Genomic DNA, 26,152 nt, shown 5'->3' on the forward strand with positions numbered 1-26,152 from the left:
TCGCTGAAACACCCAGTGTTTCATAGGTTTCACTGTGCCGCTCAGCAAGGAATGACGTCTAATGCGGGTCATCTTTGCCTAGCATATTGTGGATTCAATTTGTCTGATTTTCTTCCACGGTTTCTCGCTTCAATTCCAGCTTTTCTCGTATTACTAATAGGTATTACTAATAGGTATTACTAATAAACGAATACGAATCGAACAGTCTCAGAAGCTAATCGAATGGAAACGAATATAGATTACTTTTCGAATAATTTTCGAATAATTAATAGCCTTTATCACAGTTAACATAAAGCGATGTTGCACGTCCCAGTATTCTTTAAGTTGGCAATTCGCTCTCATTACATCGTACGTTATGAAGCGTTGTTTATTAAAAGCACAAATGGAGCATTAGGAGCAAACAAGTCGTTGCTTCGCATGTACAAGACTCTTAAGAGAATGCGAATGATCGCTGTACAGTCTGTAAATTACGGATACCAATTAACGTAGCGTGCTCCCCAACGTAGGTTCTCATGGTTTATGTCTATACTACGCGCGCGGCGGTAAAAATTTACCGTACTTTTGCTCCAATTTTATGTTTATTTGGTGCAGTTGATATTTTGAAATATTCGAAGCGTATTAAAACATGGTTGAATATATATATGAAAAAAAAAAGAAAACAACTGGCCCCAGGTGGGGCACCAACCCATGACATCGCATTACGCGTGCGATGTTCTTACCGATTGAGCCACTCAGACGTCCCAGGCCCGTCCTTGAACAATGTCATTACTACAAGGTCATTCTTGATGCAATAAATTTCCGTTTGGGAACGAATAACCGGGTCAAATCTTTTTTGGCATTGTTCCATTATGGTGTAAATATAGCACTTGCGCAACCTTGAGCCGTGTCGTTTGATGACCGATGTATAGAGTGAAATATAAGGCACAGGAAAAACGGCCGCGACGCGCTACGTTCTCAGAAGACTTCGATATTGCACAGTGTCGTAAGTGCTCTGCAATGTCTTTTGTACAGATACATAACGCAGGACAGCAGCGCCGAAAAGTTCATCAAAGCGGGGCGCGACGGGCCAGCGGCGACGCACAACGAAAACGAAACCAAACTGCTCCTCATTTGTGATTGGCGAAGCGCCAACCAATCGGAAGTCGCCATTTCCCCTCTCATCTGTCCAAAGAACAAAAAAGGAAAGGGGGGGGCGGAGAACGACCATGGGAGGGAAGGAAATACCAGCTTTCCCGACGCCGAAGCAGCGACAGGAGCAAAAAAAGGCGAACGAAAAGAAACAAATAACAATAAAAGGTCCCCCCCCCCCCCCCCCAGCGACCCGCGAAAGACGCGCGCCGCTTTGCTGCCTTCTGGGAGGAAAGTACACGGCAAAAGAGAAAGACCGCGAGTTTAAATGGGGACCAATGGGAGCGCGGGACTCCTGTGACGTCGCACAACCAATCGGAAGAAGGGAGAAAGGGAGACGTCAGGAAGTTGCCGGGAGAACGAGGGAGTCGCCCGACGCGCGCGCGCGCTTCTCTAAACGGGGAAAGGAATGAAAAGGGACGCCGAGGGCTTGACGTGAATGCATCCCCGAATTTCCGTTAATTTCGCGGGCCGAGAAAATTAACGCTGGGCGTTCGCTCGCCGGGCTGATAAAGCCTTTTCGGGGCGCCAACGAACTCCGCGGCTGCTCCGCAAGCGCAGGAGAACCGGGGACGCGAGCGGCTGCTGCTTTCGCGCGGCACCGAAGCGGCCAGCGAGGCACAAAGCGCTTCGATTTCGCGCCCAGCGATAAGAAGTGCGCTTCGGCCTAGCGCGTTTCGCCTGCAGCCTTGCAGCCACTGTTTTCCCAACCCGGTGTGCTTGAAGCAGCGCTGCCGCTCTAAGGAAGAAAATTTCAGCATTTGAGCGGGGCCGGGGGAAAATTAATGCGCGTGGCTTCAGTTGCCGGGCGATAGGGGGCGGTCGGAACAATGGAACGCAAGGGGCGAGAGTGTGGGAATCGATACGCGGGTCTATTGTTTCCGAGCGGCCTGCCCATTGTTCCTGGCGAAAAGCGTAGAAAGCGACGGAACAGTAAAGTGTGCCCGCGATCCATTGCTTGTGCGTTTGACTTTGCTTTGTTTCTATGCCTTGCGCGTTTGTTGAAGAGGGCTTACGGAATAATTCCAGATTGCTGTCGACAGTCAAAAAGAAATATCGTCATGTTTGAATTAAGTTTGTCGCTGCCTTTATACTATCACGAAGTGATTGTTGGCTCCAAGTACTTGATATATTTTTATTTGTTTCTGCCTTACTCCTATTGTGAGCAGGCGAAACAAATAATCATTGGAATATGTAAATACTGCAGCAAAGATGACTTCTTGTAATTATTCACTGTTAGCATAAGAGAAACGAAGAATCGACGACGTAGTGGTACTAAGCTGATTTCGCCTACGTGGCTCGAAGGCGTCGTCCCAGAGGCAAAGATATAGTTTAGCTTATGCAGTTACAATCAGATGAAAGTGCACAGTGTCTGTTGTCATCAAGAGTGACCATGAGGGTATAATGCGTTCACACCTGCCAATGCCATCGTCATCACAAATATTTCTTTAAAGATGTTATCGAATAACTGTGAAATGTCAATAATAAAGGATAACAATACGAAGCCAGCAGACAATGACGCCAGGGAAAGCACAGAAGATATTAACTGTGTTTTTAACATAAATGTTGAAGCAATAAGAAAAAAAATGGAGCTAAAAATGGCTCCGTTGGCAGAGCATCAGACATTTCATGTAGAGATTTTAGACTCCGCTCCCTTCGGCGGTAAATTGAATTTTCTTCCAGTTTCATTGTCTTTTTCCTTATTAACCTTACGTTTCAATTAAAACTGTCAATTCCTCCTGTGCCTTTCTTGGTTTCATTATCTGGTGACCTTGTACTTAACCTTGTACTCTTGGTTTCCCTGAATCAACTGACTCAATATAAGATATTATTTTGACTCTGTAAGACACCGCTATTTATTGCTGCTGGGCGACGCATATCGTGTGCATACGTGCGCGCGTCCTTCAACATGGTTTATTCAAACGAAATTATGCATGTCGGTTCGCTTAGTAAAAGATTTCACTAATTAATTAATACCTATTCTTCTCGCTAAGACATATTGCAATTGTGATTTTGAAAAATGAAGTCTTAACCGCTTCGTAGAAATCACGACAGCAGTTCCTCCTTGCCTAGCGCGGTGCTGGAGCTCTAATGCACATTTTGTCAAATTAAGGACGGACATGAGGATGCGTACCTCAACACCGGTGCCAGTCTCGCGATTTCTGCTAAGCGGATACGACTCCTTTATAACCCGGCTTCACTTTAGCAAGTGGCATACGTGCCCTGAATTCAATAACACAAATGGTAAATACTGAAGCTTGCTGAATCAGCAAACTACAGATTGCTATTTCTTGTTACCTATCTATCTAATGTCCGCCTCTTCAAGTAATCCACGTGAAGAGGCGGAATCAGCTATATGCCACAGGCAATTCCAGAAGAAGTGTACTTGAAGTACGCAAAAAAATATAAAAATTCGCCTCCATTCCACCATGTGAAAATGGACGTACACAGGAAAGCTGGCGGGGACATCTGACAAGTGTACGCCACGCCAAGTGACGTTAAGACGACGTTACACAAGCGACGGAGGTCACGCGCGCATGTGTGGAAGTGCAGCATACACATCCTCGTTCTTCTGTAGGCCGACCGCCAGGCGCAGGTGCTATATGGAGCTAAATTAATGTTTAAAGTCAACTGCCCGAGGAAATTGCGGAAAGTACGACTTAAACACGCGCTGCAGACATGATACTATAGCTCTGAATTGTGATTCGAATATACGAGAAAAGATAATTGTGTTACGCGAAAAGTGAAAGACAAAGCCCTTTGTATACAGGCCGCCGTTTGCGGTCCAAGCTCGATCCAAATATAGGTCGCGAAGCTTCGGGCGAAAAGCGGTTCAGAACCAATTGTCAGCGACATCAGCAAGGGTGGTTATGGGAGCAGTGATTGAAGCGCGACCATGTGAGGAAGGAATAAACATTGAGAAATAAAAACGCGCTTTTTAGTTAAAACGAGACACCGTTTGATTCATTCAAGGAAAATAAAATTCCTAATCAAATTTATATGCGCGTGGCGGGGTAAGAAAAGATAACTCTATTTTACTCTACCATTAACAGTAAATACTTCTTTTTGAGAGCCTGCTATAAGCGCCACTATTGGCGCTTATTGGCGCCACTATATTACTTGCACTGTAATGCAGCTCTTGAAGTGTGCAGAAAGGCGCGCTCGTAAAGTTCACCTGTTACAATACGCCTTAGTTCTGTCTTAGTGTTTTCTGACTGTCTTCTGTCTTAGTTCTGTCTTAGTGGCCGCGGCCGCGGCCGCTAGGTTGCGGTACCGTTTTTCAACAGTTTGACATAATGCCGATCACAGTCGCAGCACACGCTGTGCGACAGATGCAACGGGCAGAGCGCACACGCATCAAGGACAGATGTACATTGTGTGCACACGTATATACGTCACACGCGCACACACGTGAGCGAAAGTGCAGCATACATCCTCATTCTTCGAGGCCCTCCGCCTAGCGCAAGTGCTCAAAGTAAAATGCGTCATGAAATTCGTAAAGCACGACCTCCACACAACCTGCAGAAGTGACAGCATCGGATTGTAATTCTAATATACGAGAAAACGTAACTCAAACACAAAGCCGTTTTCCAGCTGTCGTGGGGGCGGTACTGTTTTTTGGTTGAGCACAAACCAAAAAATCCCGACCAACTATATAGGCTAACAGCTTCGCTGTAAAGTAATGTGAGGTTGTTGATTTTTTTTCTTGCTTGAATTGTAGAGTTTCAATTTAGTTTCAATTAAAGTCGTCATGTTCGTGGTCAGCCCACAAGAGAGAGAGAGAAAGGCAAAGGAAAGACAGGGAGGTTAACCCGAGATTATCTCCGGTTGGCTGCCCTGTACTGGGGGAGGGGGCAAGGGGATGCAATAGGTGAGAGAAAGGAGGATAAAAAAAGAAAAGAAAAACCTAAACACACACACGCACGTACATACGAACTGTTTCTGTGGGCATTGTCACGCAGCCCGCAAAGGCGTTTCTATATAGTCTTACGCAGTGTCACCGTACAGACCTACGTCCCACAGTGTACTGTCACAATTTGTCAGAAAGTCCTGTGTTTTTCAAGTATCGCAGCAGCGCCTTCATAGCAGATCGCGCTGATGTTCGCGCAGGCCAGTTTCCAAGGATCTTGTTTTCTGACATTGGGCGCTTGTCCAGTTTGTCTAGGGTGGCTGAGAGGACCGCTCTTTGTGGGTTAAAGCGAGAGCACTGACAAAGAAGATGCTCGATTGTTTCATTGCACCCGCAGAAGTCACAAAGTGGGCTGCTGGCCATTCCGATAAGGAAAGAGTAGGCATTTGAAAATGCTACAGTGCTTCTGCGCCCACAAGACACAGAAGGTGTCCTATGGGCTGACGATAAGCGATTCTCGGTTTTTAACACGGAAGTTTAGTATGGAAATACTGTGCTCAAGGCTGTAAAAAAAAAAAAAAAGCTTGGACAACCTCCACCACCTCTACTATAGAGAAGGGGAATGGCATACTCTGGACATACGCTTTGTAGGCTGCCCACTAAAGACTCACTATATAGTACGTCTTAGAAGCGTTACTTAATTCTGACCCAATGGACAATCCTAACTGTTCTCAGCGCTACGACGATAGTTAACAGTCGCACGTCGAGGTCTAGCTGAAGAGGTCTGCGGGTTCGAGCCGAGACATATACACATGCACAAGAGCCGAAGTTGTCGTTTCCGAGGGTCACATTAAAATGATAAGCGCCGCTGCTCACTTCTCACCGTCCTCAATTGTTTTCATGTATGCATGGTTGTCAATTCAGTGTATGACATCACGGCTCAGCGAGCAAATATATACCTTGCGATGGTGGTTGCTACTTTACTGACTGCTGCTTTATTGACGTTGGCAGGACTCACTGATTATAGGTAGTTGACTAAAGGAGTGCAATGCGGGGAGGCGTGAGCAGCAGCTGTCTGCCCATTTGACAATGCAGGCTCGGCGGCAGGCCGTCTCGAATCAGCTACTTTGATTACGCACACGCGCTCTAGACGGCAACGATGGAGGCTGCACGATCCCACGTAACCGCATCAGAGAGAGAGAAATGAAAGGCAGGGATGTTAACCAGGACTGAGCCCGGTTGGCTACCCTACAGTGGGGGAAGCGAAAATGGGAGGGAAAGATTAAGAGAAGAAAAGAAAGTCTGCTGTGGATATCGCCGACGTGGTAATAGTGTTCTGCTCTCTATCCCCTGACGGTCACTCAGTCCGGATCACAGACGGTCGCTCGATCTGGTAGCTTTCAAGTATTGCAGCAGCACTTCTGCGGCCTTTTGTAGCTGCGATGTGCGAGACCATGGTCTCAAGATCTTGTTCAAAGTCAACGTTTTTCTACCTAACTGATTTAGAACTGTGCAGAAGTCATGTCTTTCATTTTCAAAAGATGGGCAGATTCCCAGTAAATGTTCTTTAGTCTCCTCGACACCGCCAGCATTGCAGTCGGCGCTATCAGCCATTCCAATCAAACACGCATATGCATTGGTGAATGCGACGACCAAGCGTAAGCGGCACAGCATTGTTTCCTCATTTCGCGGAAGCCCAAGTAACAGCCGCAGTTGCACAGATGGGTCGAGAGAATTGAATCGATGCCGGGTGAATTCAGGTGCGTGCCACTGCTCCAATGTCATACGATGCGCTAGCTTGCTAATGTGGTCGGCTACGTTAGTGCTCTATAAAGGTACGGAAACAAGGCTTGCTCCTTCCTGTGCTTTCCTAGCAGCTTCGTCGTCCAGGTCGTTACAGGAGATACCGCAATGAACCGACAGCCACTGAAGCACGACGTCGTGTCCTTTCGCGATCATATGATGGTGCGTTTATATCATATCTCTAAGACGAATTGTTCACAGGACCCGCGACAAAGAGCTGACAAAAGACATTGTAGGGCCGCCTACGAGTCACAGAATATTGCCAAATAATTAGCTGGTTGTTTATATAATCAACGGCGCCTCGGAGGGCAACAAGCTCCGAACCGTTAGATGTTGTCAAGTGAGAAATCTTGTATCGGACGCTTAGTGATCGTGATGGTATAACCACTGCGCCAGTGGAACCGCGTCAGAGTGTGTTTTGTAGCTTATGGGGCATTGAAGCCCCATTATGCTTTAATCTCAACAGTATAGAACAACGCGCAGGGAAGGATCACACATAGCACCTGCAGCTGTGTATACGGCTGGCAAGAAGAAAAAAAAAAGTACACATGTAGCGCTTGCGGTGCATCTGTATTTCTTTTTTTCCGCTGGATTAGCCGATGCCGTCAGACACGGGACTCCAAGGTAACGACCGCAAACTTGTGCTGTGCACTTGTAGCATTTCACCGCTAAATTGTTAGTTAACCGCCGTGGCGGCCTAGTGGCTATATGGTGTTGCGAGGTAGCGGAATCAAATCCCGACCGCGGCGGCCGCATTTCGATGGCAGAGAAATGCAAAAAACGCCCGTATCCCGTGCATTAGGGGGCACGTTAAAGATCCCCTGGTGGTCAAAATTAAGCCGGAGTCCTCCACTACGGCGTACCTCATAATCAAATTGTGGTTTTGTCACGTAAAATCCCACAATTCAATTCAATTTAAATTCTTATTTGCGTACGTCTAGCGTCGCATTGGCTCCCTTGTGCCTAATACTGAAATGAATGAACCGAAACGCAATTTACTACTTCGGCTAAACGAAAAAGACTATAGTAGAAGCTACCTTTCGCCACTTTAGGGAAATATTAAGCGGTACATTAATAGGTATACCTTGGTGGACGCGTCAGCGCTGGGCTGCATCCAAGGTACGGCTTGCCGTGGCATTTCGAAATTCATGAGTGATACAAAGTAGGTACCTTGCTATTATAGCTTTTAAGTCATCCCGCTATGTGCCTGTATGTGATTCAGTTATGTGTCATTTCAATGAACCTCCCTGAGGCCAACTGGAATCACTGGGTGTGTGGCGCTGCGCATGACCAAAAAAAGAAGTTGTATAATATTTCTCGCGAGCTGGAGGGAATCGAACCTGCATCATATATATTCCAAAAATTTGCTCTAAACACATGCATATTCCCACACGCGCTACGCGAGGACTACGCGCACCACCGCTAGGAGGCGCAACGTGTCCAAAAGGAATTCCACCCAGTGAGACCCGTAAGTAAAGTGCACCTTCCAGAAGCACTTGGATTTAAAGTGGACGGAAGCATCAAGCGGTCAGCAGGCGAGATAAGCAAGAGACGTTTAGATTATTGGCGGAAAAAAATTCACCGACCATTACAATACTTCCTAATGCGAAATTGGAGCGGAGCTGTGTACGTGTTTTCATGTCGCGACAATCTGTCTCGTGCGGCACTTTGCAAACGGAGCTAAGTGTGGCTATACTGCCTCGTTAATCGGGAGATCGCGAGAGGAAGCATGTGGGTGATGCACGGGCGCGATTCACAGCATCCGCAGCCGACTACCACCGCTCATGCAGCGCTTTGCTTCCATACAGACGACGCGCGCTACTCTCGCGCCATCTCGTGGCCATCGTCGCCGCAAAGCCGCTCGTGCACGGCACGAAGCGTTTCATCTCGCGCTTTCTCCATACCCTCCTCCTCCGCTTTCCTCCTGGCGCTCTTCGCGCTCGCGGCTTTTTTTCATCCCCCGCTGCACTGCGCGTTCTCTCTAATCTTTCGCTCTGTTCGTTCGCTCAGTTACGAGGTAGGACGCCGACTCCGACGCTCGCCGCCAGAACGCGCGCCTAAGAGCTGCGCTCTAAAAAAATGAGGGAAGAGAACGACACGACCGGAACCGTTACATGCATATGTAGCGGTACAATGCAGATAGAACAGTTTCTAGGAAGAGAAAAAAAAGAAGATTAGAGAGATGTATACACAAATGGCTAGAATGAAAATCTTGTATAGTATACCTGATTAACTTAAGCTGGCTAGGTGACTATTTGTCACCTAGTTTCAAAGTTTGTCACCGCCTCGTTTCAAAGGGGACGCCAATAAATCATCGTCATTATCGTCGTCATGAAAGCGCAAGAGAGGAGCCCCGCTGCAGTGCACGCGTCATGCAGGACGCGTTTCGGCGGCGCAAATGCGATGTGTCGCTACACTGCTTCAATGCTAATCGCATTAATGTCGACAGTCATCTTGAGATCGGTTTTGCCGGATTCCTTATCATTATCTCTTTGAGATAGTTGGCGCTTGCGTCACGTAGCATATCCCGAGTGAGAGCATGTGCACGTGCGCAGATGTCCATTAGGCCACAGACACAGGAATGAAACGCGTGAGTGATAATCGAAGTCACAACTGTATTTTTCATGTGTCACGTCGCATAAGAAGTTGCTTATAAAAGTGAAAACGTACCAGTTCCTTCAATTTCTTCCTCTCGTGGCAAAGAGCACGTTGAGACGCTGTGTTAGTTAATATTTATTTATATATTTGATTTATTTGTAAGTACCTTACACAATGCCCCTCGTGGGCATTGTGGACGCCCAGTGAACACATACATATAACTCAAAATACATTAACACCTTAACAAAGTAAAAGCTCGATTAGTGCACAAAAATTCGAATGAACCCAAGAACTTAACAAGATATGCTATCAAAGCAAGGGAGTAACAATATCACTCCAAATGGAAGAAACAAATAAAAATACAAGGACACCTAGGCATTTCTTATGAGTTGTGAATGCGAAAGCATTAATGTCCAATTGAACGCCTCTGAGCGGTCCTTCGAATTATGAACTCCTCTCGGGCAAGCGGGTGCGTTGTGATGCTTGGCTAGCGCCTCCAAGATAGCACAAGGCCGGTGCACATGGATCTATGACGTCGTGCTATCTTGCACGAGTGCCATAGAATCTAATGAGTGCGCTCCCAAGTAAGCTGCGATGTTTTTGATGTCACTACCTTCATCACGCTGGGCTTAGCAACGGAAGTCTCTGTCCAAGAAGCATGATATTATAAAGCAGAGTGCCCGCGCCTGCTGTCAATGAGGCGCTGGTTTAGCCTATATGGGTAAGACACTTTCTGGTGTCTGAGCGTGCGGTCGCAAGTTGGAAACTCGCTACCGCCAATGTTTTCCTTTCGAATTTATTCGGGTTTTCTTACGCGTTAACTTTTTTATAGTGATTGCCGAGGCGAAGTTAGACCGCAGGCAGCTTGCGCGGACGAGGAACGCGTGGATAACGCGGGTTCGCGAGAGCGAGGCTGACGTGGCGTGGCGGCGATGCCCCTCACGCAACACCTGGTGGGCCAGCGCGGCAGCAGGTGTTCGCCCGCTTTGATCTGTCCAGGCGCCCACGTGACGTGGCGTCGCCGCCAATGGGAATTTAGGCGCCGCTTCGCTGCTACAGACGCCGGCAATTTTGCTCAATGGGCCATTTGATGCTTTCGCATCAAAGAATCAAAAAAGCAACAACGAAGAAAAAAACTATTTTAACTCAACGGCAGCAGTGCTGCGAAGAATAAAAACAATAGACAAACGAGCGCATTCATGTAAAATATAAAGAAAGAAAGAAAGACATATCGGCACCAGTACTATATAGCCAAGTGCAATGGTTAAAGTGGCAAATACAAAACATCGGGTTTTGGAGCACATCTATTTTTTAACAATATCGCAAAACTTTGCGCGATCTCGCTCTGATACAGGGTTATCCGGAAGGTCATTCCACAAACAGATAGCTCGTGGAAGAGCATATAAGTGAAATGCTCTAATAGCAACGCGTACGCGCGCGCTAAGATAAAGTTATTATTCAGTCTGCGTGAATTCCAATGAGCGAGATTAAGATGTACAGAGGATGTCATACAGGGGTGAATAAATTTGTGGAATAGCGATAAAAGAGTAATGTCAGGACGACTAATTAATGGCTGAAGTGAAAGTTCTTGTTTAGTTTGCGTTTTCCTGGATGGGTATATGTAATTATGCCCGATGAACCGACTGGCTCGGTTCTGAATGGCTTCTAAAGGGCTTATAAGGTATTGTTGATACGCTGACCAACTTGAGGAGGCAAAGTTGCGGACGAATTAAATCTAGAGAAGCCAGTTTACGCACACTGGAGGGAGAATTATGTGGGTTACGCTGTGGATAACCTAAATATCTTGATACGTTAGCGCAGATGGAAGTAATATGTGACTACCAAGAAAGATTCGGGGTTAGACTTGTGTCTAGGTATTTGTACTGCGTAGTGCGTTTCACAATTTTGTTACCAATTTTATATTGGCCGCTACTGTCAATAAGTTGACGGCTAAAGAGGGCTAGTTTGCGCTTGGAAACGTTACACCACTCACCAATACTTTCAAGGTACTATTGAAGGGCGAGATGGTCACTATTGTTGTAAATTGGACGCTAAATAATACTATCTGCAAAGATGGGCATTCAAGATGGTATGTTGTAAGGCAAGTCATTAATGTAGATTAGAAAAAGTAAGAGGCATAGAACGCTGCCTTGCGGTACACTCTAAGCTGGGTAACACTTACTATAGGTGCACATTTTCAAATACTAGTATCATTCTATTGTAAAAGTTACCTGTAACCTATAGGTATGTAACCTTTAGTAAACGTATACGCACGGACCTGTAACCCATAGGATTGGTATATATGCTTCCTATATTTTACAGGTAAGAGAAGCAACCAGTTCCGCCATTCTTTTGCCCCCTGCTCGTTTTAAGTGCTGTTCGATATCGTCTAAACGTCTTGCATACCTAACCGCGTTCACGGTCACCTGCGTACGTGAGATTACGAACTACGAGGTTAGAACCATTGCGATAATAGTATGTTGTGATACCTACCCGTCTATCGCGGATAAATCAAGAGAGTTTTTAGGCATATGTAAGATCCTCTGGGCTAGACTCCTCCGCAATAAGGTGGCCTCGCCGCCTACAAGACTATATATATATATATATATATATATATATATATATATATATATATATACTCCAGCACGCTACATCTACAGGCTTGGAGTGGCACTTGACACCGGCAAAAGATGCCGAGAGCCAGTGGGGCTATACTAATCCAGGTACAACCAAATTAATGAGACCCACTAAGCTTCCACAAATGACACTCCCTCACCAGATCAGAAATTGGCCTCCCTGGTGTTGTATTCGGCGACTCCCTCCCAAATGGCTCAATCGATCAACCGATGGCCCTCAGTCCCCAGCAGCTGCGGAGCAACTGACTAAAGCTGCGGTCAGACCTGTAACGAAGCAGAGGGCGCTAAGAATTTCTGGACCCGGAATGGCCGCCAATGGAAACTGACCCTGGCATTAACCTTTAACGCCCGAACTCTCTCGAATGAAGCTAGCTTAGCAGGACTCTTTGAGGAAATATCAGGCATTGATAGGGATATCATTGGCCTTAGTGAGGTTAGCTAGAAGAACTGGTGAGGCTTATACAGCGCTAACAGCCATCTCATCTGCTATAGAGAACTCCCAGATAAGAAGCAATACGGGGTGCCATTCCTAATCCATAAGGACATAACGGGCAACATTGACGAATTCTACAGTATTAATGAGAGGGTAGCAGTATAGTCGTAATAAAACCTAATAAGAGTTAGTACAAGCCTACGCTCCTACCTCCAGTCATGATGATGAAATAGATCAGCTTTATGAAGATGTTGAATTAGCGATGAGAAAAGTGCAAACTCAGTAAACTGTTGTAATGGGCGACTTCAATAAAAAGTGGGGAAAAAGCAGGCTGGTGAACAAGCAATCGGAAACTACGGCGTTGATTCTAGGAACGCTAGAGGAGAGATGCTAGTAGAATTCGTGGAAAGGAAAAAAAATTAAATTAAGGGGTTTAACGTGCCAAAACCACTTTCTGATTATGAGGCACGCCGCAGTGGAGGACTTCGGAAATTTCGACCTTCTGGAGTTCTTTAACGTGACCTAATTCTAAGTACACGGGCGTTTTCGCATTTCGCCCCCATCCAAATGCGGCCGCCGCGGCCGGGATTCGATCCCGCGACCTCGTGGTCAACAGCCCAACACCATAGCCGCTGAGCAACCACGGCGGGTAATTCGTGAAAAGGAGTAAGCTGCGAATAATTAATACCTTGTTCAGAAGCGTAGCACAAGAAATTGGACCTGGAAAAGCCCTAATAGTGAAACAAGAAATGAAATAGGTTTCATACTTCCTGCCGACCCCAGAATAGTGCAGGATATAGAAGTGTTAGGTAGGGTAAAAATGCAGTGATCATAGGTTAGTGAGGTCTAGGATTCACCTCACTTTGAAGAGAGAAAGAGCAAAATTGCTCAGGAAGAAATAGGACAACATATACGAAGTAAGGGTAAAAGCAGACCAATTTAGGTTGGTATACTATTCAGCCTTAGAACAGAGATATGAAGCTGACATAGAGGTAATAAATGAAACCATAAATAGGCTGGCTTCAGAAGCAGCAATAGAAGTGGGAGGTAAGACACCAAGGCAAACAGTAGGTATGCTTTCCCAAGTAACAAAGTACCTAATAAAGAAACGACAAAGAAGGAAATTGTCCAACTCAAGAGATCAGATAGAATTCACGGAACTGCAAAACTGATCAACATGGAGAAAATAAGGAATATTCGAAATTATAACGTGAGAAAGACAGGAAGAGGTAAAAAATGGACGCAGCATGAAATCAGTGAGAAGGAAAGTTGGCACAGGACAAAGGAAGATGTATGCGCTCAAAGATAAGCAGGGTAATATAAGCAGTAATCTCGAAAATAAAAGCAGCGGAAGAATTCTATATTGACCTGCACAGTACTCAGACCAGCCATGATACCTTCATTCGAAGTAGTAATGAACAGGTTACAGAGGCTTCTTCTATACGTAATAGTTCAGCGGAAACCCGCAAGCTGGAGAGAAGTAATTAATCAAGGGAAAATGAGACGTCCAACCAAACGTAGCAAATTGCTACGCTTGGGTGGATGCCTCATTTTCCCTTGATTAATTATTTCTTCTATACTCAGTGATGAAGTTAGAAGGGCCTTGCAAGACATGAAACGGGGAAAAATGGCAGGAGAAGATGGAATAACAGTCAATTTAATCAAACATGGAGAAGACATAATGCTTGAAAAACTGGCGGCCCTTTATACGAATTGTCTATCGACTTCAAGGGTCCCAGAGAACTGGAAGAATGCCAACGTTATACTAATTCACAAAAAAGGAGACGTTAAAGAATTAAAAATATATATATAGGCCCATTAGCTTACTCCCAGTATTACATAAGATATTCACGAAGATAATTTTCAATAGAATAAGAGCAACACTGGACTTCAGTCAACCAAGCGAACAGGCTGCCTTCAGGAAGGGATACTCTACAATGGATCACATTCATGTCATTAATGACGTAATCGAGAAATCTGCAGAGTACAATCAGCCTCTTTGTATGGCTTTCATAGATTACAAAAAGGCATCTGATTCAGTGCATTCAAAGCATAAATATTATAAAAATAATTCATTTGTTATCTTGATAGCCACATGAAAATATTTAATAATTAGTAAAACTTTTGTTTGCGGTAGTTTGTTCATAATGAATATAAAGGCAGGGCAGCGCAATAACTATCACAAAGGGACAAGTATATAGCAATGCGTTTAACCAGTTAACGTCTCCATTCTTGGTCTGTGTTATTGCACGCTGCCCTGTCGGTACTTTCATGCAGTAAAAATTTAATGTTATAACTTTGATAGCGCTCCTATTTATTACTCATTTGCCTATAAATGTGGCACGAGATGGTACGCAGGAAAAATCATCACTTGTCAAATACCTCACTTAAAGTATACTGTTTACTGGGTCTCCCACACAGAAATATTTGATTGGCTTAAGAAAATTGAGAGCATTAAATTAGAAAAATAACTCTTTAAAATATTAAATTATATTTGGCGTTTTACGTACCAAAAGAAATTTGTAATTATGAGGCACGCCGTAGTGGAGATTTCCGGAAAATTTTACCACCTGGGGTTCTTTTGCGTGCACCTAAATCTAAGTACACGGGTGTTTTCGCCACCATTGAAATGCGGCCGCCGTGGCCGGGATTCGATCCCGCGAGCACGCGCTCAGCAGCCGAACACCTTAGCCACTGAGCAACCACGGCGGGTAGAAAAACAACCTTTATTCAGAAATAGATTGTTTAAAAATTTAATAACGACGCACAATAAAGGCATCAAAATACAGCTTGCTAATACGCAACAGTGAACAATACCAATTATCCATATGACTAGAAAGAACTAATAACATGAAATTCAAAACTACTTCATCGCAAGAAACTAGTTTTACCCAAGTAGCAATAATTTTTTCAGGGCTGACAGCTTCTGTCAGTCGTTGAAGCGTTTAAGAAAAGTGTATCAGTTATTTTCCTTACTATATTTATTTATGCACTTTCTTACAAAACAAGAATCGCACTAAAAGTATGCAGTTATACTGGCCGAGATGTTAATAGAGAACCCAAACTCCTTTGTTTGGAAAAAGATGATATTGTAGGAAACTATTCTGAAAGGTATTGTTGAGCTTCATAGTGACACGTATGTGAACGTTTACCTGAAAAGGACTGACAACAGATCTTTAAGCACCAAATTTTTTTATGGCGCAACGCAATTAGCTCACCCTCGGTAGTGTTTACACCTGCAGTGGTTACTTCCAGAAGCGCATGGATATTTTGTAAGCACAATTTTTTTATCCTCCAGCAACGCTGAGAAGTGAGAGCGATGCTGATAGCCAGCTTCGCAAATTGTGAAAGCTGCCAATCATTCTGCTTTCACAGGAGCGAGTACAACTGCGGTTAACCACTTACATTTCGACCTTTTCAACCACTTTTGAAAATAAAGAAGCTGGTATTTAGGTTTACGTTGTTGGAAAGACATTTCTTATATTTGTACCGTATTTCCCTCCAAGTACACGCTGCATCATGGCTGGCTGGTCCCCGTCGTCGTGGTTCTGTCGATAGACGAGCCAAGCCAACTCGTCGAAAACGAAGGCGACGGCAGCACCGCTTTTCTGCTCACTACAAACTAAGGCTAATCTGCACATTGTAAGTCAGGAAAAACTTATAATAATGACAAGTATAGTGCATTTCAATACTAATAAAAATACCAGGAACCGCGTACACTAGTAGAAGGTCACGTGGTGAACCTCTTATGCAGCTTCATGTTTTTGCCGCGTGGGCCGCCATAGGTCATTTTTCGCGACTTTTGGTCAGTAATTACAAATATAAAAACATCTTTAATGAAGGAAAACATGGCTCGTTCTAGCCATTAATACAAGCAATCTTTCCATCAGCGGAGTTATCTCGATTCATGTTCTGAGCGGTTGTCTGTCCCTTAAAGAGCATAGGTTATTACTAAGTGAACATCAATATTATAACCCTAAATTTTAATAAAGCTTCATATTTGATAGATTTATATGAAAACTAGGCGCATAATGGGACAAGACAATCCAGAGGCACATTTCAGCAAATGACCTTTTCTTAAGTAACCTTTTTCTTCAACAATGCTAAAAAGCACTTCGAACGTTTGCAAGTAACTCCCCCAGGCACAATTTCCCTTGGCAGTACAAGCTTTTGTGTTAGTAAAATGTTTTGAGAAAAGACATACGAGTAATCCAGGCTCTTAATGTAGTATACTAAGTGCCAGAGGATGAGGAAGCACTCCAGACCACCAGTAGAAAGTTGAATAACTTCAGCCTGAGTGCCACCAAAAACGCAGATTCCTTCTTTGGCTGCTATTTATGTGGGGGGCCATCACTTGTAGCTCTCCAGAGGGCAGCGACACTTATAAAATATCTGCGAAAGGTAGTGAAAACAACACAAGTGTTATAGTTGCATTGGTATAAAGCGCAACATCATGAGGCGCCTGTAAACAAAGAAAAAATAATAAAATGTTGCTATCAACTGTCCAGCGTGCAGAACAAGGCTGCCTCCACAATGGCTTCATCCCACAATGAAACAGGTTTACCGTTGGTAACTACAACACTTTAATTTCGCTGTTGTTGCTCCACGTGATGTTAATTTTAAGCCGTCTTCACTCCTTTTGCAGCTCGATCTGCAAAAGCTTTCAACGATGCTTTTTTGGCGAATGCACATACCTCGTTTATCAGAGGATGTCCTATCGTGCGTTACAAGTGATTGATGCTATATAAAAGTGCGCATTCACGCCCTTCGTTTTCAAAGAACATCTTTACAGTACTGGTCACATTTTTCTCCAGGCCCACAATGTTTAAACGAAACCTCAGTTCCGCGTCAATGCACAGCTATAAGAAAAAACAGTCAAATAAAAATGAAGCAGTGGCTAGCAGTAAATGCAGGTTGATTTTTAAACGAATTATATCGCTATTAAAATAAATGCTTCTACGTAATCATTGCGGCATATCCACCCATACCTTTATTTGCATAAGGTGGCCCGACGCATGGCAGACGAAGGGCAACCGATACCCTGGGCGGCTCTGCAGGCGTACATTAAAGAAATTATCACCTCAGTAGAAAATCAAAAGATGGCGTTGAGAAAACCTCTGTGGACATAATCTTTCACAGGCTTTTCTAAACATGCAAATTTAACCAAGCATTAAAATATAATTGGATTATCCTGAAAGCGTCGTAAACGTCCTAGCAACCACTGCTTCAGATACTTGCTCTAGTGGAACCAATTTCTGCGTTTGCAATTTATTACCGCCAGGATCGGAGTTGCGAGCACGTGCATTTGTGGCCTGACATTGGGGCTAACGCACGCGGTCACGTGCGAACAAAAGACATCAGCCAGAGGGCAACCAGAAACGCATGTAGCTTCCATTGCATGTGCTGCACCGTTAGAGTGAAATGGAGTCATCACCATTCTGTCGCCGTTTCTACGGACGGGACACCGTCGATGTTGCATGAACTGAATGGTAGTCAAGCACGTAGAAAAGTCACACCGCTACATTCAGGCCTAACGATCCCTTAACAGTTCATAGAGAAGCTCCTGTCCCTTAATAGCTGGCGGTGTAGAACAGCGCAATGAGTCAGAGCACCTATTCATTGAACTAGCACCTCTGGTGCGCGACAAGAATCCGCAGTTGGCAAAGCCATCGCGTATACGCAAATGCGTAGACACAAATTAGACCCAGTTTTGCTCCTAGACACTGGATACGTTCGAAAAGCTGGTGCAGCAGGCGAACGCAGTTTGAACAAAAAGCCCTTACCAAGGTCAAGTGTCCTCCCGTGGACGCCGGCGCAGTGGTCATAATATTCACACTTTATCTGTGACAAACCTGTAACCGCGTGAACATGCATGTTCACCATGCACGAACTGGCCCAGCAACCTAATCTACTAAACTGTAACCGCGTATTGCTTGCAGTCGCACAATGGTTCGCTGCATCACGCCGAACAGGTTTTTGTTGGCGAAGGCCATGGACCGTTACGGCACGAAACATGCGTATGCGAGAGGCAAAACAAGCAAAACTACCGTACGAAATACCACGAAACGTCAAACAGCCATAATAGAATGTATTCCATCGTGCGCAAATGCGAGACGGCAAGGAGAGATGAAGTTTAATGAAGTTGCCAGACCGCGCCATCTGGTTGAAGCAGGTGGGAACACGCAGTATACCTTTCCCTGCTCTAATTGAATAAATGAGTTGCGTCGCCGTTTATGGACTACTGTGTACAGGTTACACACCGGATGTTATTGATGCAACCCTCAAATGGGCTCCCTGACCTATAATCGGCTGTCAATAAGAACGCGTAACCCTTATACTAAACGAAAATAATTGAAAAATCACAACGACTGCCGCTGTAACCTCTACTTTGTAAGTTAATGCCACGTAGAAGTTACATTAAAGGTTCCCCGGCTTAGAGTGTACCCCTTAGGAAACATAACAAAGTGATGAAGAATAATTGTTTGCTATAGTAAATTGCTGTCGATATGTTGGAAAATTACGGAGCCATTTTAACCTAAGCGAATTTAGTCATAGCTGTGATAGCTTTAACATCAAGCGGCAGTGAGCAACACGATCAAAGGTAGCAAAGTCAAGTAATATGCAATCTGTCTGTACCTATACTGTTCATGTTAAAACTGTCAAATCAGCCGTAAATTCACAGATTTGAGTCTCGCAAGAAAAACCCTTTCTGAACCTATGCTGATTAAAAAAAAAGAGGCTGTTAGACTATAAATAAGTGTAAATATGTGCTAATACATATATTGTATGCTATACGTTTATCTCTGTCGACATGCAAGTTAGATGCTATACTATTCAACCGCCAAAGTTGTTCGAGTCAGTCTTAAGTCTTTCAGTGAATTATTCCTTCAAATTTGTTAGAATTGTAGCACGCAGACAAAAGTTATGAACTAATCCATTCACACGGCCAGCCTTTTATCTTAAACCTTGCAAGATAATTGAAATTTTGAAAATGATATTAATGAGCTAACAGACTAAAAGTGAGGTAATTTCACATCGCCGCTCTTTACGGGCAGCGCAGTGGTGCCTGTACGATGCGATTACAGGCCCTACACGGCGTATTAAAGCATTCAAAAGTGCCAGAAATTTTGGCGCAGCTGCGTATACTTAGAACTCCCTCCGATGAGCTCAAGCACAACGCTAAGACTTACTAGCGCTTTCAGAGATAGTTTTAGATTAAGGGACGCAAGCTGCTTGGGTCCCTAATCTTAAACTCTCTAGTGCTTCGGCCTTCGGGCGAAAATGTCATTTTTGTTCATGCGATTAGCACTCTTAGGGTACCCACACACATTCCGGGGACTATCTATCTATCTATCTATCTATCTATCTATCTATCTATCTATCTATCTATCTATCTATCTATCTATCTATCTATCTATCTATCTATCTATCTATCTATCTATCTATCTATCTATCTATCCATCTATCTATCTATCCATCCATCCATCCTAAGCGTTTTCCCGCCAACATGAGTCACTGGGTGGCATTTATAGGCCTCTACACAGCCACGTTGCACCTATCCTTGTCATCGACCAACCATAAACTCCGTCATACCATCTCTTGGTGCTGTTTGACAATCCCGGGTCCTTGCGCAAAAAAAAAAAAGAAAGAAAGAAAACATTTATCATCATTATCAGCATGTGCCAGTAGGTGTGTGCCGCTCTTCAATGAACCTGTATGACGTTACCGTGGGTTCCCAAGTATTTGCCAAGGATCGCTTTTGTCATTGTTGAGCGGCACATATATGTGCCGTTCTACAATGGTAAAATGATCCTTTACATTTCTCGGATGCTCGGTGGAATCGAACCTGCGCCACGCGCGGACTTTACGGCGCCGCCGCTAGATGGCGCAGCATATTCAGTAGGAAGCGCGAGAAAGGATCCCAGCTGCATGCAGGTTTCAGCATTGGCAGTACGGTGTGTCGCTGCATTGCTTTATTTCTAATCGCATTGACGTCGAGATAGCTTCTACCGAATTTCTTTTTTCTCATCATCATCATCAGCATCATAATTAGCAGCAGCAGCATCAGAATTATCATCAGCCTATTTTATGTCCACTGCAAAACGAAGGCCTCTCCCTGCGATCTCCAATAACCCCTGTCCTGCGCCAACCGATTCCAGCTTGCGCCTTCGAATTTCCTAATTTCATCACACCACCTAGTTTTCTGCCCTCACCGACTGCGCTTCCCTTCTCTTGGCACTCATTCTATAACTCTAATGGTCCCCTGATCATCTAACCTATGCATTACACGTCCTGCCTAACTCCATTTCTTTCTTTAATGTCAATTAGAATACCGGCTATCCCCGCTTGCTCTCTGCTCCACACCAATCTCTTCCTGTCTCTTAACGTTACGCCTAACATTCTTCGTTCCATCGCTCTTTGCGCGGTACTTAACTTGTTCTCGAGCTTCTTTGTCCAAGTTTCTGCCCCATATGTTATTTTCCTGCGGTCTCTGAATGCCCGATTCTTGGCCTATACAACAGTGGGATAGACTCGATGGCCTCAAGTCTAGCCCACTGTTGAGCAGTTAGTTGATCGAGTTGGGCTTGGTGTACAATACGTGATTGGGGCACAGAACCGACAAGCTGGCGAGTCTCCTCAGTGCGAGCCCCGCCACTCATTGGCAGGATCCTGCGAATTATGTGCAGAGTTGAGGCCGACGACTTGCGGACGTCCTTAAGTAAGTTCGCGGGAGTGCTCGAATGATGTATTTCAAGGACAAAGGCACCTATCTCTTCAGTTTTTGTCAAGACAGATGGGCCAATCAGAGCTAAAAGCCAGTTTCAGAAAGTGACATTTTGATGCGAAAGCGTCAAATTGTCCATTGAGCGAGAAAGGCGGCGTCTGTCGTCTGTGTCAGGGAAACGGCACGTAAATTTCCATTGGCTGCGGTGCCACGCCACGAGCGCGGCTCGACGAAGCAGAGCGGGCGAAAGGCAACACTACATGCATCGATAGCGCGCCAGGTGCGCCAGGGCATCACCGCCAGATGAGTTCACCCTCACGCTCGCAAGCCTGTGTTATCGGCGTGTTCCTGGTCCACGCAAGCTTTCGCCTGCGTTCTCACTGCGCCTTCGTAAGGCCAAACTCCTCGCTGTGAACTCCTCGCTTGCCCGCGAGCAGTTCATAACTTGAAGTACCGCTCAGCGGGGCTTAAATGAAAATTAATGCTTTCGCACTCACAACTCATAAGAATCGCTTAGGCGTCCTCAAATTTTTTGCGTGACTTGTTAGCATCGAGAATGTACCAACACTTTTCTGTTGCTATATAGTTGGAGGGAAGTGGTCTGTACGTATGCGCTGAGGACATTGAGAAATGTTTGTAGCTTTTTACATTGCTTCTCAAGACTATTTTGTGCTGAGCACACTGTGATGTGAGCATAGACAAAGAATTTGATGTTCGTTATGTTTACGGCACAGAGTATGAGATTTCACAGAAACAGTAAGTATTGTAGTCATTAGGAACACACAACAGTTCTCGCAAATAAAGCGCTGACAATGACAGTCATCATATATATGGTACATCGAGTACATTCTAGTTGTCAATAATCCCGGAAGTTGTAAACATCCCGATGTCCCGCCGACAAATTTACGCGAGGGCGTCTCTGCGGGACCAAAATGTTGACGAAAAGTATACGCTTATGGACATGTCCCAACCGTTGGTAACATCAATCGAAAGGAAATCGTCTGCTTCGTAGACAGCTTCGAATGTCACCGCACGTAACGAAAAAATACTTTCTTGCGATATTAAATTAGCAGTGTCCACCAGCAGCTTTCGTAAAGCACGCTGATTATGTCCTGAAATTGACACCAGGCGCGGCTTCTGAGGCGCGCGTTCGTTCCCGAAACCCTCCGGCATATATCAAAGAGCCGAGTACTTAAGCGTGCAGTCTCGAGGCAATAGAGTCATTTGCAAGGCCACCTACATTTCGAGATAACGTCAGGTAGTGCACAATGTGTAGCTTCCACTTTGTTCCCGGTCTTTGCAATCGAGGACGCTAAGGCCGCGGCTAACTTCGCTGCAGGAGTTCCGGGATTCCAAAAAGAGTGAGGTCATCCCTCACTGTCACTAAGTTAACAAGAGCGCGGGTCTCGACTTTGGGTCCCAGCCGCGGCGCCATCGACTTCTCATTCAACTGCCATTGGCGAGGCGGCGCCCTCGGCTCGCGCCGACGACGCGCAGTCCACGCTCTGCGCCCCCGCTGGTGGCGGTAATTGCCGCTACTGGCGTCCCTGCGGCTGCCACCATGCAGGCAGCGCGACCGGGGAGCGACCTCTCGTTACGGGGTGCTGCCTTGAAGCGCTGGTCTCGTGGGAACTCAACTGGAAGTCGACAGCGCTCGATTGTGCGCCCCAAGTGTCGCGCCAATGGACCCCGGCGCGGCGGCGAGCGGGGAAAGCGCGTGGCCTGCCACGCGTGTCCCCCACTACTACCGTTCGTTGGAAACTGATCGGCCGTGTGGCCCTTTGGGGTCGCAATGATTTCGGACTCTCTTCCGCCTTGGGAAGCTTGCCTGCACCACCGCTCTCCCCGTTGCTCGTCTTCTCTGGCCGGCGTCGCGGTACTCTCATTCTTTTTGCGCCCCCTCGCATGCGCGTGAGTTATCGTCACGCACGCGGAGTGAATTTATTTGCTGCGCGCACAATGCAGCCTTGGCATACGCTGCGCGCACATCATCGGCGACAACGTGTCGCGTGTCGGCTAAACGAGCTGGCTTGTGGGCGCATGTAGTGTATGCCGTGCAGGATCGCCGATAGCTGCGCGGGTCGTGCGGGAGGGGCGCCGGCTCGCGCGCACAATGGTGCGCGGGAGCACGGGGAGCTGTTACGAGCTGCACTGAACACGAGACCGCTGCGGTGTGTTGCTCGCTCGCCGAGCATCTTTTTTCTCGTAGCGTTCATTGACAAACATGAAGCCCTCTGGGACAGGCTAAGCGATGATAACTTTTTCTTCCTGACGGCTGAAGGATCCGGAGCAAATTTTTTCTGCCTGAGCAAGGCCAAATCATGGGGCTGATCCTTCGTTATCTCTGTATTCAATATGAGCTGAAACGCTAAATGCTGTTTTACATATATTGAGATGTGCATGGGCGATGGCACAGAAGCCATGCCTTAGTAGCTTTGCGCTACGATAGGCCATAACTCTAGAAGTGCCCCAGCGTAGACGCTTTGGTTGTCATCACCAAGAATTATTGTTTTCTTTCGCTTGCTTGTTTGTGAGCACATTTGCCCAGTGCAAGGGCGGGGGGGGGGGGGGGGGTATGTAATGGACATTTTCGAGTTTCGCCCCTGGTCGCTTGCTCCATCGTAACCGGGGATCGTACCCATGACCTCCTGCAGGACAGCTTTAGCCAATATTCTGTATATTCATTCCTCTACTCTCGAGGACAGGAAATCGTACAGACAGAAAGAACATGCATGAAAATGATTTTTCTTGCGAAAAGCAGCAAATAGTTAGCAGCGCACATGTTACGTTCCGATTTGACTTCCAGTTGCACGTCTATGCATATGTCGTGAAACATTAAATTAAAAAAGCCTAAGTTTACATTTAGCACTGTAGTACCCGTCAATTTCATTTTCAAATGCACTGCGGCCGTCATCTGTCTATTACTCTGTCTTAAACGCAAAAAAAAAGATGTGGTTAAAGAACCAAGGGCACATCAACCAGTGTAGGGAAGTGCTTTCTGGAAGCTGAGGGCCCTGAAGTTCAAATCAATGCTTTTATATTTAGTGCGTGCCTGCCTGGACACACGTTATGAATACATGCGAGCTTTCGTAATTTGTCGTTATCTGCTTAACAATTGCCTATAAGAGCCTATAATTGCCAATTGCGTCACTAAAAATTAAAATGCTGATTTCGGCAGCTGTACCATATACATATCAGAAGGAAGCAAATATTAGTTTTGTTTATTTATGTACTCTTCACCAACATTTTGTTTGTTTCATTCTGTGAACCTGATCGCCTGGTTAGCCTCCATGATTGAAATATGCAGTGCGAGGCAACGTGGTGAATAGGAAGAAGGAAACGTCGGACAGGATAAGCAGAATTAAGAGACACTAGGCCGGTGACCACAGCCTCGTGCACCGTGTCGCTGCGATGGGCGAGAGCTGCACAGCACTTTTTTTTAAACCTTCAGTGATGATGATACGTTTGCATTATAGCGAATGCCTCATCGCCCTAGCTGGACAAAGGATTCGTTCAATCAGAAGACGTAGGTGGGGCCAACTGTCGAAAAATGCCCTCACCCCCCCCCCCCCCACACGTCTAAGCATGCGGAGGATGCCCCTTCCCCCCCCCCCCCCCCCTTCCGCTTGCGCCGCTAATAGCTACTACTGTTGGCGAGGGCTTCGCGATTCACAGCTACACTCTGTTTCTTTCTTTCACCTACATTATATCGCCTCGTTGGTGGTTTAATACTGTCTCATGTACTCTGGGATGAACCAGAAGTGGCATACTCCTCTCTCTCACCGATGACGTCGGGACGCACTTGGCTGGAGCTACAATGCACAGGGGGAAACATTCCTTGTTCTAACTCGGTTGCGATGCCTTCCTTTCTTCGAACTTTCATATTTCAATTCATCTTCGACATGACGACATACATAGTGATGATAACTTCTTGTTGGACACAGCTGTACGCGCTAATGAAGCCTTAACAGCTACAGTATACACTTGTTTCGGTAATTCCCTAAAACACCCTCGCGCAGCGTCATTGTAGGGAGAAGCACGCTTGCATCTAATGAAAGAAAGTAGTACTATGGGAAAGTCGGGGGCCACTGACAGGCAATTTTCATATTTGAGAAATGCAGAAGACAGGGGATCTCAAATCGAAAAAAAAAAAGGAATTGAGACATGTCGTGGATTCTGCGGTACGATCTCTAGAATTCTTTTAAGATCACGAGGAAACAAAAAATCACCCAGCACAAAACTAAGAGCACCAATTGGGGCTCTGGCAATACCCGTGACACGCTCAATATAGTTGCACCGCCAAGTGGGCCGCCGAATTCGTGCAGCGGCAACTGATAGTGATTACGCTGTTGCGTGTTCGCAGGCGGTGGCAGCGCGGGGTCAAACAACAACGACGGCCCAGGGGGTCGAACTGCGGCCAAGGCCTACGCGTCGACACCCGACAGTCACCCGTTGCGGCTGACCAAGGACGGTGAGTGCTTGCCCGGGTGCTGCCGCATCATCTGGGTGCCGCACAAGGCATCCACGGCCGCACTCGCGCGTATACACGCGATCATCGGAAAAGCGCTCTCATAAGCAGTGCTCTCTGTGCGAGCGCTGCACAATAATGTAAACCATGCAGATGAGAACTAGCAGGAGCACCTGCATGCGCAGAAAAACAGCTCGTGCAATAAAACTGGACAAGTCTCCACAAAAGCCGACGCTGGTTAAGCATCACAGTGATCCACTTGTGTACGATGGCAGAATGGGGGAGAATTGCTTAGCTTAGAGTGCGTGGATGAGAAGCGCGGAAGAAAAAAAAATAACGTGCTTCCACCTCGTAAAATGTGACATCTACCACTAACTATTCAGACACGTGTCGCGCAATTTTCCTGCTTTGTTGAAAGGAAACAAAAGATACCTCTCGTACATATTGGGTGTCGTAAATTCGTAGATAAACAGGGATAAGAGACATAATCAACATATGCCTACATCTTGCA

At 45.8% G+C, this 26,152-nt stretch overlaps 1 protein-coding gene across 1 annotated transcript in view; it reads left to right on the forward strand.

Annotated features, from left to right (window-relative positions):
* LOC142590728 (uncharacterized) overlaps positions 1–26,152 on the forward strand; it is a 225,907-nt gene that overhangs the window by 48,421 nt on the left and 151,334 nt on the right. Inside the window, exon 4 of the mRNA XM_075703161.1 lies at positions 25,537–25,644. Within this exon, the coding sequence (XP_075559276.1) occupies positions 25,537–25,644 (108 nt within the window). The remainder of the gene's footprint in view (positions 1–25,536; positions 25,645–26,152) is intronic.

This window comes from Dermacentor variabilis, chromosome 1, assembly GCF_050947875.1.
Source record: "Dermacentor variabilis isolate Ectoservices chromosome 1, ASM5094787v1, whole genome shotgun sequence".
Taxonomy (NCBI): domain Eukaryota; kingdom Metazoa; phylum Arthropoda; class Arachnida; order Ixodida; family Ixodidae; genus Dermacentor; species Dermacentor variabilis.